General features: G+C 38.6%; 1 protein-coding gene across 1 annotated transcript; it reads left to right on the top strand.

Moving 5' to 3' along the window:
* The first annotated feature begins 3,335 nt into the window (after nucleotides 1-3,335).
* Nucleotides 3,336-18,977, top strand: METAP1 (methionyl aminopeptidase 1). The gene is made up of 11 exons (XM_010018020.1): nucleotides 3,336-3,371; nucleotides 4,619-4,670; nucleotides 6,980-7,092; nucleotides 8,323-8,383; nucleotides 8,873-8,964; nucleotides 9,623-9,706; nucleotides 11,413-11,551; nucleotides 14,474-14,605; nucleotides 17,181-17,324; nucleotides 18,433-18,498; nucleotides 18,661-18,977. Exons 1-11 carry the CDS (start codon nucleotides 3,336-3,338, stop codon nucleotides 18,819-18,821), a joined length of 1,080 nt encoding a protein of 359 aa, XP_010016322.1. The 3' UTR covers nucleotides 18,822-18,977.
* Nucleotides 18,978-20,407: the final 1,430 nt, after the last annotated feature.

Below are 20,407 nucleotides of genomic sequence, written 5' to 3'. Positions count from 1 at the left end.
TATATATATAAAAAATATATATACCACTGATAACCTGATATTTTTCTTAAGCTAAATGGCGTACTTTAGCTTTTTTTTTGGTCTTGTTTTGCATACCTTCGAAGTGGTTTGGTTAAAATCAAGTTCTCATTAAGCAAAACTACATGATCTCAGAGACAATTTTACATTAGAACTGACATTTTGAAGTTCTATTAAAATAATCGCTCAGAATATTTTAAATACATTGTACTGCTTGGCACTGTTTCCTAGATGTTTACCTGTTACAATTCAGGGTATAATGACACGCAAAGAGACAGACAGTCTGTCCTACAGTCTTAATTCCAGATGTCTTTTTTTCCCCCTTTCTTTTATTTTTTTCCCTGTAGAATAGGTACTTTTGGAAATTCATCACAGTGGCTCTAGTTGATGATCACAGTGAATGGAGAGGGGTAATTTTATGGAAGTTGGACATGAGTTGTGTATCTCAGTAACTTGGGGTGGTTTTTCTGCATACCCACTGATAAGTGTATTTATAGTGACAGATGCCATGTTGTATAAAGCAGCAGTACCCAAAGGTGAAGGGCATCATGAAGAAGAGTGTCAGCCTTAAGGCTGGAAATCGCTGATGAGGAGTTAGCAGAGCCAACTTAAATGAGCTGCTATCTTGCAAAGGCAGTTCAAAAACCCAGTTGGTGAGTATGCCTTGAATTTTGCGATTTGGTACCTGCACAGCTTCCTGTACTTGGATAGCTTATTTAAAGCTAGTTTGTTATGTCTGTGCTATACATAGGTTAGCAGTGCAGTTGTATCCTAATCTTGGTTGATTTAGCACCCTTTTATCCTCTGGAATTTGCAGTTGGCTGGGCTTTTCTACGCCTTAATCATGTTGTGTAGATACATGAACCAAAAAAGTAGGAAGCTCCCTCTTATGACTGAAGATTACAGTAAATATAGGGGAAAAAAAAAATCCCTGCTAAGTAGCTCAGTAACTGTTTTAAAGGGTTTGGTTTTGTTTTTCTCAATGGCTGGTTGAAAGGAAAGGAAGGCCTAAGGTATTTTGTATGTTGGTAGTGAAAATGCACTGTACTGTAAACCAGATTCTGCTGTGCTGTGTGATTCTGTCGATATTTCAACCAGTAAACAGGTGTTGGGCCAAGTCCTTGAGGTAAAAATCATTTACAGAAGTAACATGGATTCTACGAGGTGATCCAAGAGGAATCTTCCTAGATCATAATGCTGGTTGTGCCTTTCGTTACCTTTTGGTAACTGCCCAGGTTCTGGTGAACGCTGGGTTAAGCTTGTCTTTAACCACAAAATCAGTGGGGTTGGCTTGAGCATGGCTTGAAGCCAGAGATGCTGTTAAAGGTTTAAATACGTTGTGACCTCTGTCTAAAAATCACAGTTGTGTTTTTCTTGATGACAGAATAGTTGTACCCAAGATTGCTCTAAACAAATGGAGGATTACCCCTCCTTCCCCTGCCTTTTTTTTTTGGTCATACATTTGACCTCCGTTCTTGTTCAGTCCTTACTCTTCAGTGTTTCCAAGTCTGTTTTGACTGCTATATAAAAAATGGTTATCATAAAAAGAAAAATGCTGTAGGTGAGAAGGGTGGCGATGTTACTATCAGACATACTAATGGATAATGTAGTGTTTCAAATGACATACAGGAAGTCTTCCAAGAAACTTGAAGCCAAATTTGTATTATTCATGTACATTTTCCCCCTGAACCTAATTCATGTTTTCAAATACGGCCATGTGAGATCATGTATTCCTTTCTTAAACTGTATCAGAAAAGATAATCCTTAATTTCTTCATTTTGATATTAAAAATAACCCTGGATATTTTTTTCCTGGACTTTGTTTGTTTAATAATTGAAAATCTTCTATTCTGATCTGTGTATGGCATAGGAACATGGAACAATCACTAGAGACAGGAATGATAATGGGAAGATTGAAGTAAATGTCTCAGTAGAAGGCTGAGGGGAGAGGGCTCAGTGAAAAGCATAATTTTCTCCAGAAGATTCTCCAGAAAGTGGCTCAGATGGAGAGAAAGAGTGGCTTTCTTCCATGGCTTGTCAGGAAGTCTGCTGTATAGAAGGTGAGGGTTTATGCAATATGCAGTGGTACATTGGTAGTGCTTTGTTGCCAGAGCTATGATTCTTCAGCCTGTGAGATGACAGCTGCCATATTTTTATCTGGAATTGCCAAGGCAGAGCTCTGCAGGCGTGTGCAGTGTAGTGCTTGTGCAGTAAGTTGTTGAATATAAATAGTTTGTGTGTACCCAGTAATTCCGGTGCTTACAGGAAGCATATGACTGATCCTACACAAAATATATGGGTTGTAGGTGGATGTGCAGCATATCCTTTGAGTGCCTTCCAAAAGTGTCAGATCAAGACAGAGATACTCCTTGGCTCTACACTGCATGTGCTTAGAAAAATGCTTCAAACTCGCTGTGTGTACTTGTTGCAGTTGATGGATGTGCATATAGTGCACGTGTCTGGGGTGTCCTGGTGTATAGCAGTTTGTTTGCAGCAATGCTTGTAGCAGTTCTGATGGAGCTGCTGTTCATCTGGAAACAGAGGGCAAGTAAAATCTGGGAAATATGTTTGGGAAAACTCGGACATATGGCAGCCTTACGCAGGATTCTCTTCGATTGTTTACAGCTGCAGGAAATAAAAAGCCAAAGAGGAGCCTGCTGGGTTATGATGCTGCCAGTGGTGCAGCATTTGCCTGGTGTTTTCAGGTTATGGGCCAGAAAAAAGGAAAGGCTGTTGGCATCGGCGAAAGGAATGGCCTTGGAGAATACAGCCCAAAATTGCGTGAGGAAGGGGAGAGAATGAACTACAACTAGTAGTTGCCACAGTTGATATATGTATTCTTTCCTCAAATGCTCTTTTGTGTCCTGGGAAGTGGATTCTAGATTTGTAGACTTGGTGGCTGCTTTAAGTTTGTAGTTGTATAATCCTTCTGCTTCAGAACAGAGGCCTGGTGTTTAAAAGGGGATTAAAACCATACTGGTGCTTCCAATGTCCTTGAAACAGGGTTTTTAGCATTTTTATTTTTCTTAAAATAGGCCTCAGTTAAAACCTGCTCCTGTTCTCCCAGCTCTCCAACGGAAACAGATCATAATGCAGCACAAAGGTCTGTGTATGCAGTGGGTTATACAAGTGTGACAGTAAAACCTTCTGCTGCTTGTTCAAAAAGACGTTCTCTCTGGTAATCTGAAGTGTTGGTTTCAAGGCCTCTTGTTGCCCAGACTGTTATGTAGCACCCTGACATGTTGAGTGCCAGTCCAGAGAATGTGTCGGCTTTAATTATATGGCATAGGAGAAGACAACAAACAGCTGGTTTGGGTAATGAGTGGACCAGCAGAAAAGAGGCGTTCTCTGAAGGTAGTCATTCTTGTGCACCACTTCACTGTTTTTGTGGGTACAGTTTGATAACCACTGGTTGCAAGACTAATGAGAAGATGGGGAGATGAATCTATAGGAGTAGACAGTCAAGACTGCTCAGTAGCAGCCAGAAGCAGGGGTAGAATGTTATATACCAGACTTAGCTTACCCGTCTGTTGTCTTGGACTGGTTGAGTGTTGTATGCATTAGTTTGATTTAGTTGTTGGCTCTGGATGGTAGTTTTACAGTGATGATTCAGCATTACTATTGTCTTTCCATATAAAGCAAAACAGTTTGCTTACAGTTTGTTTCTTCAGAAATTCAGCTGTTAGTGTAAATTATTGGAATTAGCTGTTTCCTAATGGTTGTTTTGAGTGCACATAGCCATTGAGTTAGACTTTCTGCTACAAACCAAAGTAATTTCTTAATTAGCACCTTAAAGGATTACCTTTAATGGTGCCTTCCGCAGCTTTTCTTCTTAAATCTCCTTTTTTCATGTCTTTCCTTCATCTTAGTCTTTGTTCAGTCTTCTCCAGCCATTTCCATCTGCCCCTTTGCTGACTGTCACGTGAACTGCTCGACTTGTGCTTGGGCAGAAGAAAAAAAAAAAATCAGACTTCTTCACAGTCACTCTTTTTTCTTGATTACCGTTTAAACTTTATTATGTTTTAATGTCCTATTTCCATTCAATAGCCCTCACTTCGCCCCCCTCCCCTTCCCAGTCTATTTTATTTGTTCCCCTGTGATTGTGCTGGTTGGTCTCTGTTGCTTTCCTGTGCTGGGGAAGGAGGCAGAAGGATGTAATTAGCAAGAGGAGATAGCTTCTTGTAGGAGCCAAGGGAGGACCATCATGCTCACAGCAGTGCTGTCAGATCTGGTATGGGGATAGACTGTGTTTCAGCCAACACAGAACAACTGTGGTGTTTAGTTACTCATTAAAGCACTAAAGGCATAATATTTAGTAGATAGGATTAGATCAGTGTGTTTTACTGTGATGAGTGCATCTGTTTGGCTCTGCTTTCTGTCTGTTCTGGCTGATAAGCTGTTGAATGTAGTATTTTTTATTGTTGAGACTAGCAGTTACAGTAGCATTTACTGCATGTTGCTGCAAGGGTTAATAAAATTGATCTTCTAGTTTTCTTTTAAAAGAGATGCTTCCCTGTTTTATGGGGATGTCATGTCCAGGGTAATGCTATTTAAAACATATACATATATATAAAATGTATATATTTTGTTTGCAATTCTAGGAATGCTTTAAGGGGAGCTGGGCTACTCACAAGTTATTGCACAAGAAAGCAAGTAAGTACATTTTTTAAATCCATTTTAATAATGTTTTAAATTTGTTTTGTCCTGTGCAGCCAGCCCTTAAGCAGGGGGTGGACCAGATGATCTACAGAGGTCCCTTCCAACCTCAACTGTTCTGTGATTCTGTGTCTAAGAATGGTGTGGCTTTTTCCAAGATATCTGGCACTGGATTCCATGTATCTGAAATTTTTCCCAGTTCCTGATACTCTTAAAGATCTATGTAAAATTTCAGACCCAGTGGTACGGATCTCTCTGTTTCTGTTCCCTTTTCTTTTTGTGTAAAGCATTCCTCAAGCTACCTTGCTAGGTATATGAACAAAGAAAGAGGAATGCTGAAATAAAAGGCAAGGAGAATAATAGAGCGTTATTATAAGGCATTGCCAGGCTTGTTCCATCATAGCATTTTGATGCCTAATGTAGTAAAAGGCAGTAAAGTGGGAAAGGTTTGTTTGAAGTCTTTGTGATTAGACACTTGGTGGGATGCAAGCAAGCCAGTCAGAGCGCAGCTGTTTGGTACATTTGGGGTGGTGGACCTCTTTGGAGAAAAAAAAGGAAAATGCATTTATACACTGATGCAGCTGTTGATGGGAGGATGTATCATAGATAGGATTTTGCTGAGTTTAGTTGGAGGCAATAGGAGTATCTGTATGCCTTAGTTGTAGTTGGTAGCTCTGGCACAGAAATACTAATAGACTGGTGGACTCTCACTTACCCGAGTACTAAAAAAAAAAAAAAATCCATGATTTTTAAAACCAACCAACCAACCAGAGAAAGCCTTGCCTCCTCCCTGCCCTCCTCCTGCCCATCTTCTTCAGTTCCTGCTTAAAAGGGAGGTGGGAATAAAAATAAGTGGCATGGCAGAAATTAAAATCCTCCAGTAATTTACATCATCCTTTCTGAAAATCCAATAAAACTCCTTTTTCCATGATAAGTGTTGCATGGTTATTAGGTTGGAGTAGCAACCTAATAACTAAATACCTTAAATACTAAATAACCTAAAACTAATAAGAGACAATTACAAGTGCTTTCCTTCTCTCTACCTTCCCAGTGTAGGGGTCTCATAGTTCACACTTGCATTCTGAATCCTGTTACTTCGTACCTGGATGGCTATGAAATAGTATTTGTTGTTAGTACTGGTAATCCTCAGGTGCAGTCTTCTAGTGCTGTTGTTTATCTGACAGCAATTCTTTCTACAATTCCACTAAATCTATGATCTTGTTAGCTTCCTGGGTAACTGCTGAGCCCAAGCTGAGCTGGCTTGGTTCTAATAGCCCTCAAGACATTAATGCAACAAACTACTGAAGCATCTCAAGGGAATCCAAAGTACTGCTTCATTAGAACTTTTTTTTTTTTAAAGTATAATTTCTCAGTGGCTTATCTAAACTGAATGCCACGTGAGCAGTTGGCTCAGCTGTCAGCCACGGCGGTTGTAAGGAACTCATATTAGAGCTTGCTATGGCAGACCTTTGCCATTTCTTCATTCTTGTGAGATATAAACAGACTTGAGTTAACAATTAACACTGCTCTTTCTTAACTCTTGCCTTCTCTTTCTGAGTAAATGTTTTTCCTTTTGGTAATGCTCACATTCCACTTGCTTCAATCCTTTATGCAAACACCTTAAATCTGCACTGTTAGGACTGTGTTATTTGTGAATGAAGTCAGTCACTGGAGCACATTGGGCATGAATTTCACAATGTTTAGAGAACTAGAAACTTCCAGCAGGTTGGGACCATCTTGTAAGGTGCACTCGCTGCCTGTCCCAAAATGCAGAAGTGACAGCACCCACACTCTCTCCATCAGATCTGGAGGGGTGGTGGGTGCCATGTATTGAAGCTAATAGTTGGATACCCTCCTCCTCATCCAGGTAATCTCTGTCACTGAATGCTAAGAGAAATTACAGAAAAGGAACATTAATTCACAGTGCAAGAATGTTAATTGAAAGGATGAGTCTTTCTGTAGACATATGCTTCTTCCCCAAGAATGAAAAAAAGCACAGAACTATGTTTTAGAACTATAAATTAAAAGCAACTTAAGTAATTACTACACTTTCTTTGTGCATTCAATACTGTTGTCTTGACATTCCCCAGTTTGCTATTGAATAAAGATAGAGTTGGCAGGATGTGAATTTTGAATGTGAAAAACTTAAGGACAATACAAAATGATGACTGCTACTTAGACTTTCATATATCGGTATCTAAAACAACAGCAAGAGTCAAATCTAGACTGATGTACTTCTAAGTCACTTTTTGGACCCCACAGTTCTTAGTAGGACTCATTTTGCTGCTGCTTTTTGTCTTTTTCAGAAGATGAAAAAGCTAAGCGTGAAGTTTCCTCTTGGACCCTGGAAGGTGACGTTAACACAAATCCGTGGTCTGGTTATCGTTATACTGGTAAACTCAGGCCACACTATCCACTGGTAAGCAACAGATGCCACTGTACTCAATTGCTGCTACGTGCTGTAGCAAATGGACCAGTCCTGACCTTACTACCTCACACATTTTAGCTGAGAGAGGAAAGCTTCTTAAACAATCTGAACCTGATGGCAAGGACATGAATGACTGTGTCCATATTGTGGTTCATTTTGATTTAACTTCATCTATCTCTTGGTATATATAAAATTAGGGATGTGCCTGTGTGGTAAAATGCGTCAGTAGCAGGCTTAAGTTCATACTTTTTGGCTGTATGTTTTGACATGTATTCTGCTGCTAGTTGAGATGATGTCTCCTAGCCCTTTACTGATCTCATCAATACTGGAGCAATCTATTTCAGAAAAACTCAGGTGAATTAATTTAGAATAAAAAAAAATAGTTTTATTTTACATAAATGGTTTGAAATAATCTGATGAGTGAGCTGGGAACAGCTCTGCTGAAGGAACAGAGGATATAGTAATCTCCAGCACTGGAATGGTGAAAAATAACTGAGGTCAGTAACATTTTCAGCTGTGAAAGGTTTAGAAGATGACCTCAGTATAGCTGTATTTTTAAATTGGTATAAATTTATACATTGAATGAGCTGAAGTTTTACTCAAATAATGGCATTTCATTTACATTTGTCTTTTCTAATTGGCCTGTGGTAGAAATGCTGCCGCTATGGCATTATCTCTGTAGTCTTCTCCATCTGTCACAGGCTTTAGAGAACAGATTAACAGAGCCTGAGCACATGTGTGTTTGTTAGTGTCATTGGAGAAAGGGTGTTTTGGCTCTGTCACTGGCTAAGTAATTTAGTAGTGTTACTGCTTTTTTGTCTTCTGACTGCTGTAGGATTACTGATGCAAATGAAACTATAATAGAAAGTGCTAATGACTAGGGCAATGAGTAGGAGTAACAATCTTGCTAATAGACACTAATAACCAGAGAGAGGAAGGATGTCTTGCCAATCTCATTTACCTGACACACAAAAGCTTAATATTAACAAAGCTGTGATGTTGGCTATTAGAGGGTGTATAATATGAAAGCAGTAAAGAGTAACAGGAGAATCTTGGAGAAATGAAAATTTGAAGTGTTTTGGAGTGTTTGCATACTTCAGAACTTTTTTAGTGGAATTAGCCGTATTTCACTGTGTTTAATTTTGCTGGATGAGTCTCTGTTTTTTGTGACTATAACAAGGATTTATGCAACCTAACTAGCTTTGACTATAATTTATTTAGACACCAACGAGACCTGTGCCAAGTTATATTCAGAGACCGGATTATGCTGATCACCCACTAGGTAACTTGAAACAAATCGCAATTATGGGGTATTATGTTTGCTTTCTAGTTTTCTTTTAATTGAAAAGCCTTTAAAGCATGAAGGAGATACTGGAGAAGGGAACATTTTATTTGTTCTTCTCAAAGCAGCTAAAAAAGGAAAAAAAAACACCAAACAACCTTTCTATGAGTAAAATAATTTCCTTGTAAGTCTGATTTTCAGGGTTGTGTTATGACTAACTAGACATAATGGTTTTATGCAGTAAGTGAATGGGCATCCTGAGCACATGTAGGCATTACGATGTTGTGGAAGGCTTATGAATTCAAATTAATATGGATAATGATGATAATGCTGTGACTTGGTGGGTTCATTAGTCTGTAGTGAGAATGTATGTACTTTTATGCCATTGGCAAGCTAAGTAAGTTCCTTGATTGGACATGTGTAGAAATCACTCCTCTATATAACTCGGTTTATTTATGTCTTTTTGTCCTCCCCATTTTTTCTTTTCAGGAATGTCTGAATCAGAACAGGCTTTAAAAGGAACCTCTCAAATAAAAATACTCTCATCTGAGGATATAGAAGGGATGCGAGTAGTGTGTAGGGTAAGGGGGCTTTGGTTTTTGTGGTGAAGTGCCTTTATTCTTTAAAAAATCTATAGTGATTTTACCAGTTTGTGGCAGTGCATTTGAGACTACAAACTTTCAAAGTACTTTTCAGCACTGAAAAATACTTTGGGGAATTTGGTATTTCTTGTGGTCTTTTTCTCCTTGTGATTCCCAGTTCACAGTAAACTGTTTTGCAAGCAGAAATAAGACTCTTACCTGTTTTGTGACTAAGTGGCTGAAATGTTATTACTGCTAAGAATATATTTTATAGTGCATAAATGAGAACAGAACTTTTTCCTCAGAGTTAGTACTAAGTATAATCTCAAAGGTAAAACAGCCTTATCCCTAACAATTTTTGTAAAAGCTGTTCAGCTATAATCAAGTCTTTGTACATAAAGTCAGACGTTGAAATGTATTCAGGTAGTCTGAGTTAAGACTATGGTATCCTAGGTAATTGTGATCCAAATCTTCATTGGGGTATTTTCAAATCTCACAGAGGTGGCTTAGTAATATAACCTGTAAACGTCTCAAAGTCTTTGAAGAGCCCGAGTGTACCCAACTTTTCTAGCAATCTTGGTGTAGTTGTAGAAAATTGATTGTTAATCATGTAGGAAGTAGTCTTGGTCTTATTTTAAATCAGTACTTTTGTTTGCAGCTTGCTAGAGAAGTATTGGATGTTGCTGCCATGATGGTGAAAGCAGGTGTAACTACTGAAGAAATTGATCATGCTGTCCATTTAGTAAGGTTATTTTATTGTTCTTCCGGCATTTACAAGTGCTTTCTTTTTTTTATTTTTGAGTTTGTGTTGTGTGGTTTTCTTTGTAGTTGCATGAATTCCCTTTCTTTATTTTGAACTGCTTCCCAGTTTGAAGTGCAGATGTTAGAAATATGTTACAGTGCAATGGTAGGTTCAAAATGAGTTAGGAACTCCTTGGTGCCTCTCCGTATCAACTCTTTCCATGATTTCCAGCTTCAGATTCCTTCTAAGTTTCCTCACCTGTTTTCTTGGTTAGCATCATATAATTTTCTTTCTTCTAAACCTTTGTGCTCCACAGATACCATTATATAAAGAACATCACATGTAGGCCATGAATGTTTTGTCCTCTGTGGTGCTGGGTAAGACGTACAGAGGAGAAAGGTTAATTGTTTATCACTGGGAATCAGTATTGAGGAGCCTCAGAGAGAATTGAAACAAGATGTTTGATGCAGTCAGGCAAACTAAAGCCCCAATTCAGTGAAGTATTTGAAATGAAGCATATTCCAGTATTTTCCTGGCTTAACTATTCATAGATTCTTGAATTGTATAATTTTTATTTCTCTTTGCTGTTTTCTCTGTGAAGTGTGTAAACTGATAATTTGGGATACTTGCATGCACTGTGGGGAAGGCAGTGATCATAGATAAGTTTGTTAGAGAACTTTCTGGTTGCTGTTCTTTTTATCTGCATTTGCAGCTGGTGAGCCAAGATTATAAGAACTTACTCTTGTTTGATTGGGCCAGAGGTTTCGGCTGAACTGCATTAAACACTAAATTATTTACGTGTACATAATGTCTAATATGAACAACTAGTAGTTAAACAACTAGTAGTTTGGTGAGGCACTGGAATAGGTTGCCCAAGGAAGTTGTGAATGCTCCAGCCCTGGAGGAGTTTAAGGCCAGGCTGGACAGATACTTGGGCAACATAGTTTAGTGTGTGGTGTCCCTGCTCATGGCAGGGCGGTTGGAACTAGATGATCTTAAGGTCCTTTCCAACCCTAACTATTCTATGATTCTATGAATCTATGAAAATGGTGTTACCCCTCTTCAGCAGTTTTTGGAAACCTATGCATGGCAGATTGCTGACTATGACCAATATCTGCAATTGGTACTTTGCAGTTTTAAAATGTTGTTCTTTTTTTAAAAATAAAAAAAGTTAACACAGTATTATTTTTCCAGAATTGCTCAGTATGTCTCTGCGTGTGTAGATGTATGTGGAATTATGTATAAAATGTATGGGTCGGTTTTGCAAAAATCCCCGAAAGGTTATTAGAGTGAGTGCAGAGGACGCAGCTTGACCTAGATCTCAAAGCTAGGGGTGGAAGAGTGGTGCTAAATGCTATTTTGTCTAGCTTGTGTGTTTTGCAAATGTACTTAGGCCAGGTGCTTAAAAAGTCATTGAAAATGGCTTTTTTTTTAACTGAATAAATATTTCATGCATTGTTTTAAACCTGAATATTTTAGCATTTGTAGTTGAACATAAAAATGAGTAGAAACAAAATTAAACTCTCTTTACTTTCTTCCTGGTATAGAAATGCAAAGCATAACATGTTAAAAAAATGCTTGAAGAATCTTCAAGAGTCACTCACTGCTTTTTAACCTGTCATTTTTACTGTAAAGCCATTGTGCATATGTTTGTTCTATGTACAAAACTTACTAATGTGAAGTGTAAATTGTATTTTCTGAATCAGGCTTGTATCGCAAGGAATTGCTATCCTTCTCCTCTGAATTATTATAATTTCCCGAAGTCATGTTGTACGTCAGTGAATGAAGTGATCTGTCATGGAATTCCTGACAGGAGGCCATTGCAGGAAGGAGATATTGTTAATGGTAAGTGCTGTGAAAATGAACCTTCACCATTTCTACCTTCTGTCCAGTTAAACCATGCAGTAAGATGAGATTTCACTAGCAGGCAACCTTAAGAGAGGCTTTTGTTCTCATTCACAAATTGACCTCTGTTCTTCACGTACTTAATGATTTTAATAAAAGAATTTCAAAAGTTTGGTTCATTTTAAGAGCTTTATAATACTTCTACCCTGATCTGTGCGTTATTATAGTGCCTGAGTATTCCACTTGCGGGCTAGGGTCTGGTTGTTCCAGACTGCATAAATAATGAATAAATTTTATATTGAATTATTGAACTGGATTAGTTCTGCATGAATTCTTAATTAGATGGCTTTACATCCTTAAGATTTTGCTACAGACATGGTTATCATGACTGTAAGGATCCTAATGATGAGGTGTTGTATAGGTGCATACTAAAAACATACACTTTTTGAGCATCTTGCAGCCTGACGGTACCAGCTGCTTTTTGTTCATGGTACTCAAGGGATGCTTAAATAAATTACTTGACCATTTTTTGTTTCCTCATTCATTTCTTCTTGGTTTGTCAGTAAAAACTAATGACACCAGTTTTGTAGAAACATTTGCACCTTGTTTTATTGCATTGGTTTGCTTGCTTCTTACATGTAGATAAATACCCTGCGTATCCTAAGGTTTGGCCTACCTCTAGAAGCAGGTTGGAATTCTTTTAAAATGTCAGATGTTTGATATATATTGACATGCAATAATAGCTACTAAGTCTACAGCTGAGTGCTGTGGGTACCAGCAATCTTCAGAACAAGCTTCATAATAGCTGTCTGTTTCTAGGTCACATTTGGTTTGGCTGATAGCTCTGAGCTGTAGCATTCATGTAACCATTTGGCCAAAGCTCCTTTATCTTTTTTTAATGTCTAAAACGATGCCTTTGCACAGCTCTTTTGTTGCCAGCTTTTCTGGTGTTGCTGGAAGCCTAAGAAGCCTAGCTGAGTTTACTAGGTTGGCTTCATCTACACAGTGCCTTACCTCTTCACTATTTGCATGCCAAGGCTGTACCTCAGCCCTAGAAAACACCTTTTATAAGACGGTTTAGTCATGCCAGTGTTCTCATCCCTGCCTTGACTGCATTTGCCCAAGCTTTGAACCTTCTACTTTCTTTTGATGAAGAACAACTAGTTTGCTCTTCTGTAGCTCAATAGGTCTTGTTAGAAAATGGTCTATGTTTTATGGGTAGAACATCCATTCCCCATGGGCTCCAAAGGGTTCCAAGTCTTGTAGGCTTGCTTTTGGTAAGGTAGTGGCTCAAAAGCTGCTTTGCAAGAAGGAATAAAACAGGGTTCAAAGGAGAAGATAGAAAAAGTACTTCAGAGGGAATGTGCCCCGTGAACAATAAAGGGAGGTGCTCATATTTCTCTTTACTTAAAACTTTTTAGCCTGCTGGAAGCAAAAGATGGCCATGTCAGAGCCCAAAACAGGTTTTTATATCACAGGAAAATGTCATCCAGAAGGTACTGGCAGGTGACATTTAGTTCAATACCCTGCTCCGAGCAGGGCATCGTAACATTTTATCATATTGTTCCCTGGGAGCAGATTCTTAAAGCTGATCTCCCTGCAAAGTGAGATGTTCTAGGCCAAATCTGGCAACGTCAAGAGAAAGTCTTGTATTCACGTGGCTTATTGAGATGGCCTCTTTGCAGGAAGTATTCTGGACACTGTGCTAAGGAGCTCTGATAGACAGTTCACAAGAAACTTACCTGGATAAGTTACCAGGGTGCTGGTTTGTATGAAGTCCTGTTGTTACGTTACTAGATAATATTCCAGTAGTCCCATGCAATCCTGCAGTGAGTATAGTGTAACCCTGTATGTGCACGCATCCACAGCAGGAAGTAGTGGTTTTGTGCAGTGTTGATTTCATTCTTAAACATTTGCCAGCAGTACAGATTTGTTGCTGACACCAATGGTTTTTTCCCACATTTTCTTATCAAGGCTGTACTGGTCACTCTGAGGGGCTCATGCACCATATTCCTAAAGTAATATTGCCCAGTACAGTTTCCTTCATGGCTGTTTACCAGTGAGGGCATCTACATGTGAATTTCTTCATGATCAGCAGTTCAATATCTATTCAGGTGGGTTTGGTACAGCTATTAGACCTACCAGACTACCGACATAGACTGTTAAACACAAAAATACCCATTCTACCACAAGAAGTCAGCTTGATATGCAAATCTAGAATATTTTGCTTGTGTTTGCTATATATGATGACTAATTTTTCACTCGTCTGCTATAAAAGAGAGGATACTAAAATAGTTGACAGCTATGTCTAACTGGTAAGCCTGTTCCCATGTTTTGTAAGAGGACTATTTGCAGCAAGCATCTTGTATGGAGGTTCTTAATTCAAAAAAACATATCTTTTTTCTTTTTTTCTTTTTTAATGAGTTAAAATAAAAAAGCTTTTTTTCCTCACTGGAACTACTTATGCTGCTATTTTTCAAGCCCGAGTTATATCACTTTCAGTTGACAATCAACTTTATACACAAAGCAAACAACTTAAGAGTTTTGCTGCAATGTAATTCTAAACTCTTACGATATGTTCTTCTAAACCTTGGTTGTTTAAGCATGCCCTTCTCGTTCTTGCTGTTTCCCTGATACCGAATGCTTCAATTATTTCATTTGAAAGAAGAAAAGAAAAAGTTCTAAGTCATTTAGTGTATTTTTCTTAGTCAAGAATACTACTGGAAAGTTGCTGTGTATTTAATGTTGAAGAATTGTTACCTTTTTGGCTGGAAGCAATGGGTTTTAGCATTACAGTTTTTACAGAGGTGTAACTTACTGCTCTAAACGTGCACAGAAATTACTGAAGTTCTTTCACAAATCAAGAGACAAGAAGTGAGAAATACAGTGCTAATATTATGGTATTTCTGGTGTTCCTTGCAGTGGATATTACTGTCTATCGTAATGGCTACCATGGAGACCTAAACGAGACATTTTATGTTGGAGAAGTTGATGAGGGTGCAAGGAGGCTTGTCCAAACAACTTACGAGTGCCTAATGCAAGCCATTGATGCAGGTAAACCCTTTGGCTAGGGCATGAAGTGTTTTGGTTTTGGTTCTCAAACATGAGTGCTCCTATTTGCTACTATGGGGAGTGACTTCTGTTGTAGAACACAGAAGTGTTAGTGTGTGTCACCAGCAGATGATGTATAATGCACTGATTCTTCAAATGGCACAGTTCTGTGGGTGGTGGTGAAACTTTTACTTGTAATGTGGGTTGACAAGGAAAATGTAACTGATGTTCAGCTGATCCACATATGATGATACTTACTATGGAAACAGCCTTTTTGGACTGTTAGTTAGATGAATAAGACATCCTTGAACCAAGTTGTTTAGAGAACATGAAGAACAAAGTGTGTTTGGAAAATCAAAATATGGCTTCCTACTTTTATAATTTGAACAGTGTTGCACTATGAACCAATAAGGCAAAAAACTCTCTGAACACTTAAACGTATCTCTACCCCTTCCAAACTTGATGGTCATTTCATAGAGCTAATTATCAGCTCTTAATTTTCAACTGTATGCAAGAGAAGACAGATCCATATCCTTCAGTACCTACAGAACTTCAATTATGTTGCTTAGATATAAGTCAGGGCAGCTTCATTGAGACGTACCATGAGATAGAAAGATAGCTAGAGAATGTCACATTCAACTTCATTGACAAAGGAATATACTAAGTTCTCTTAGATAAATAGAGAAAAGAAACCACAAATCTCCCAAGTCCCTGGAAATATTTGTATTGTCTGTATCTTTTATACCCTGCAGCTGCTTAAAATCTCCAATAAAATTTATTCACCTTAGGGCCTTTGAAGACTGAAGTTTAAGGTGCTAGATATGAAGTCTATAAACCTGCATTTAATCAAAAGTAAATGAAAAAAAATATTACAGTAACTTACTTTGGTTAATAATTTGAGATGGCTAGCCAAGTTGAAAGGACAAAAATCCATATGAATGATGCTTTGTGTATCTGTTGTGTGATCAAGAAAATACTGCAGAGTTGAGCTGTGAAGAACATAGATTACCTGTTTATGTGGGATTACTGTGCTGAAATAGCCACTTTGTTTCTCAGACCTAAATCAGAATAATGTTTATCTTTACTCCTGTACTTTATAGCAAATGTTATATGTGTTATCTCTTATCTTTCATATCCTGGCTTTGATGTATAAACTATGACAGAAATTCACCTTTGTGTTAATTATAATAAGATTTAAATCCTCAGTGTAATTTTACTAGCTTTCTAGATGCTGTAACAGGTTTTAATGGGTGTTAGACATTCCCTGCTAGTAGGAATTCTGGCAGCAAGTGTCTCAGCTGGTAAAAAGGATTGCCTCTCCCCTGTTTAAATCATCTTAAGTTCTTGGCACTGTATCAGCAGAACTCTAACTAGGACAGTTGTATGAGAGAGAAGCAGTGGGCTCCTTGCTGCATTGAGTTGCTTGGCATTGTCCTGCCTGAAGCAGATGGTACTTCACAACTAGTAGCACAAAACCAGCAGATTGACTTTTCCTCTCTTCCTCACCAGGTCTTTTTCCCCACAGCCCCCTCCCTTGTATTTTGGGAAAAGCATGCACATTCCAGTAGCTTACAGATTTAAGTTGTAATTGTTTACATTAGCAGAGAATTTTTCTCAATGGCTTTGTTCATACAAAGTTTTAGCTGCGTATGTGAACTCTGCTTAAGATGCTCCACATAACCGCACAACATCTAGCTCGTGAAGGAATGGCATGTATTCAGGGAGTTGTGAATGATCTTGAAATAGCATCTATATTCTTATTTTAGTGGCTCAAGGTTGCTTTTGGTATGCATCTTCATTAGCTGAGGGAGGAGGCATTGTTGCTTTTATGGCATTATTACTCCCTTGTCCAAGGGGTCAAAGTGATTTCTTTCACACTGTTTTCATTCGTTTCAAACTCTTTTTAACTTTTAAGGCTTCTGAAAAGTCAGCCCTGTATATGAACATTCTTATTTGCTGTAATATTGCCACTAAAAGTCTTGTCTAAGAGTAAAGATACCCATTTTGGTTTTTCCCTTTCTTGGTCCTTCATGTATAATCATTTTTCCTCTTGATCTGTGTATACTTTTCACACAGCAGTAGAGAGACACATGTATATTAAAATACAGTTCATACATTCATTGAAAGAAGCACTGCAACTGTTAGTGTGAGAAGTTACCAAGTACTTTCATAGAATCATAGAATAGTTTGAGTTGGAAGGGACTTTGAAAAGTCATCTAGTCCAAACCCCCTGCAATGAGCAGGGACTTTGAAAGCCTTTCGTTGTCTTTAATTTTGAACTTCAATGTCCTTTTAATATACGAGTACTTACATCCACAAAAGGAAGAAAGCAGTGTTCTTGTGAAGGAGTTTTCTTACTCTTTCATTTTCTCTTTTACATGAGACACTTTCCTCCTTCTCCCATGTTACTGCACTCACTTTTATACTTGGTGAATTAAGTGATGACAGGAAGTTGCATACTAGAACAGATGGCCACAGAAGCCATGCGTGCTACAGAGATATTAGCCTGCATGGTGTTTGATGGTTAGTTAAGTTGAAAGAAAGTTCTATAAATTTCCATCTCTCTTTAATTTTGCAGTAAAACCTGGTGTTCGGTACAGAGAACTAGGAAACATTATTCAGAAACATGCTCAAGCAAATGGATTTTCAGTGGTTCGGAGCTACTGTGGGCATGGAATCCATAAACTTTTCCATACGGCCCCTAACGTGCCACATTATGCCAGTGAGTATTCATTCCCTTTGGGTTGTCCTGTAGACAAGAAGTGGTTTGCATTGAATGCACCCAATTTACTACTTTCTTTTGCTTTAATAAAGTAGCATGTTACCTGACAGCCATCAATTTAGCATTTTTGCATCTGTGGAATAGGTTTTTTTTCTGAACTCTAGACCATTGCATGCTTTATGAACCTAAATACAGTGAATTTATTAGATATTGAGACTACTTGTGCCTACACTAATGGTTAGTGTTAGCCGTCATCTGTACTGGGCTCAGTGTTGTTTACTCAATTCCCAACCAATCCCTTAAACATCCTTGTCTGACATGAACGGGCAAACGTTTCTATCCTTAGGAGGCCTAACCAAAATCTTAATGCCATTTCCAGATGTAAGTAAAAGGCTTTTTGAAAGGGGCTGAAGCCTTTCAGTCAAACCACACTCCTGAAGATGTGATCTGCATCAGTTTATGTGCCTCCACATAAACATTTTTGGTGTATATCACATCAGAAATTTCTATTGTTACTGGCCTGGATGCCTTGGAATTCTCTGCCTTTTTATATTTGCTAAAGATATACAGTATTGTCACCCTGACACTGCTATGACCCTGTTATGCAGAGTAATGAGGGGTCAGTGTGTCTTTCATAAATGGAGTCACAGGATTATTTAACCACGGTCATATCTGGATGATTTATTGGAGCTAATGGTTCAGTGGAAACAAATTAAGAGGTTTCAAGCCTTCTCTGAATATCTAAGTGCTTCTTATTTGTATTGATTTTTATTTTTTTAATGATGATTTTCATCATAGAAGTCTGCAGAAATTCCTGTATTGCAGTTGTTCAGTGTTTTTATAGAACTGGAGTTGAACTCCAGTTACTGGAGAGAAAGAGCAATTAATTTTAAGCTCCTTGAGTAAATATTGTGGTGTTGGAGGAGGAAAAGACGTAAAAAACTACGGGGGATCTAAATGTAGAATGAAAAATGGACAAGTGAGCAGGTCATCTCTGAAGAGCTTTTCTGACTTTGCAGTGTTCCTGCTGTATTATTCTAGGACAAGGATTCATTCATTTACTAAGATGGGATCACTTTTTCTAACTTCAGTATTTATTTTATTGCAGAAAATAAGGCCGTTGGAGTCATGAAGCCAGGTCATGTATTTACAATTGAACCAATGATCTGTGAAGGTGAGCAATTTAGCAGTAGAGTAAGTTGGTTACTCTTACTTACTATTCAGTAGTGATGGAATAGGATGCTGGTTCTGTTCTGTATAGTTGATAGATTATTTCACTTGCGGAACTGTCTCTGTTACTTAAAACCAGTCCAAAAGTCACTATTTATGCTTTTAGGTGGTTGGCAAGATGAGACATGGCCTGATGGCTGGACTGCAGTGACGAGGGATGGAAAGCGCTCTGCCCAGTTTGAACACACACTCCTGGTCACTGACACAGGCTGTGAGATCTTGACGCGGCGGCTGGATAGTATTCGTCCCCATTTCATGTCCCAGTGAGAGTTTAGACTGAGCCGGTGGAGCTGAATGATACTTTTTTCTTTTTTTCTTTTTTTGTGTCTCTGTACTATGCATTTTTTTAAGAGTACAGAATAGAGATTTCACCATTTACTTTGTTCTCAGTGATCGTAGATAAGAGGAATATCTTGACGAACCTGAAATGTCTAGGAAAGCAGAGAAGAATTGAAAGAATTTCCTGCTTTCCTCCTACCTACAACACTCATGCTGTATTTTTGGTTTTCTTCAATTTTCTTTTTAGCACCTTTCTTCCAATTAGACCCACAATTGCTTCTGTTACTGCCATGATATTAGCTAGAAAAGCGTGGGTAACCTTTCCCACTGGGACTGAATATTTTGGGATCCAGGTTTTTTCACCACGTCAGTGTGCCCTGTCACTCTTGGTATGTGGGTGGCACCTGAGATTTTAAGCATTTCTAGTTCCAAAGACTTGCTCCTGCTTCTGCAGATACTGTTCTAATGGGCTGGTCCTTGTTTATCACTTGAGAAGGGGGCAGAAGGGAGAGAGACATGCATGTTGCCAAGAATAGGCTACGCTTCCCTTTATTTCTGTTCCTGTGTCCCTGCTGATGGCCTCAGTGGTGATTGCAGCTGTAGGTGACGCACTGTTAATGGCAGGACTTGTTTCTCTCACTGGAGATTTGATAGGATGGGCTTTCTACAGGGAAAAATAGTAAATTCTGTCTTGCACGTAGCTCCCTGGAATAAGCTGCTTCTCAGTGAAGCAGTATTTCCAGGCAGTCTCCTGCTCCAAAAGCTCAGTGAAGCTTATGTGTCAGACTTGCCTAGGTAAAGGAATGAAACAAGTACCAAAAAGATCCCGAGATTCTTGGGATCCCCAAGTGTGTGAGCTGTGGGGCTTTTTTTTTTTTTTTTTTTTTTATTATTTTTATTTTAGCGTACATCCACAGTAGTTGTGGGGGATGGGATTTGCAAGACTTGCAATGAAATGAGTATATACAGCTTAAGACAAGTCTGTGAGCAAATGAAATGCCTCCAATGGTGTATTCATTTTCTTTTGGTAATTTCCAAACAGGTCATTTTTTCCCCTCCCTCAGTTAAGTGAGTTTGATGCTTTTGGGAAGTCTCGGGGGGCAGCTATGAAAATTATCTTTTCTTCTCAGACTGGGTATACCGTTGGCAATGTTAGTATATATATCCCCCTTTGCTTTCTGTTCATGGGTAATGATGAGCTGGAAACTGTCGTGTTAAAGACTATGGATTGATTAAGCCTCTCTTCTCTCTACTCTTTCTTTTCTCATACCCACTTAGGTCCTTTCCACCATCTTTGGTGTCTCAGCTGAGGGAATTTATTTTTTCATCTCCATTGTAATGAAAAACGTCTCAGACCCCACTGCAGACCTAGTCTTACACCACTGTAATGCAAGAAATAGTTAAACCAATGCAGAGATTAAATCATACAATCATGGGCATAAAATACACCTTTTACAAGGTGCCTGGTGAATTTGTTGCCACATTAGACCCAAGCACATGAGGTGCTGCATACTCTTGGCTCCCCTTGGCACTGCAGAATTTAGGCGGGGAAAAGGGGCTAGTGCTTCATAGAA

Source organism: Nestor notabilis, unplaced genomic scaffold, assembly GCF_000696875.1.
Source record: "Nestor notabilis isolate BGI_N333 unplaced genomic scaffold, ASM69687v1 scaffold2237, whole genome shotgun sequence".
Taxonomy (NCBI): Eukaryota; Metazoa; Chordata; class Aves; order Psittaciformes; family Psittacidae; genus Nestor; species Nestor notabilis.
This window is presented reverse-complemented; position numbering and strand designations above follow the sequence as displayed.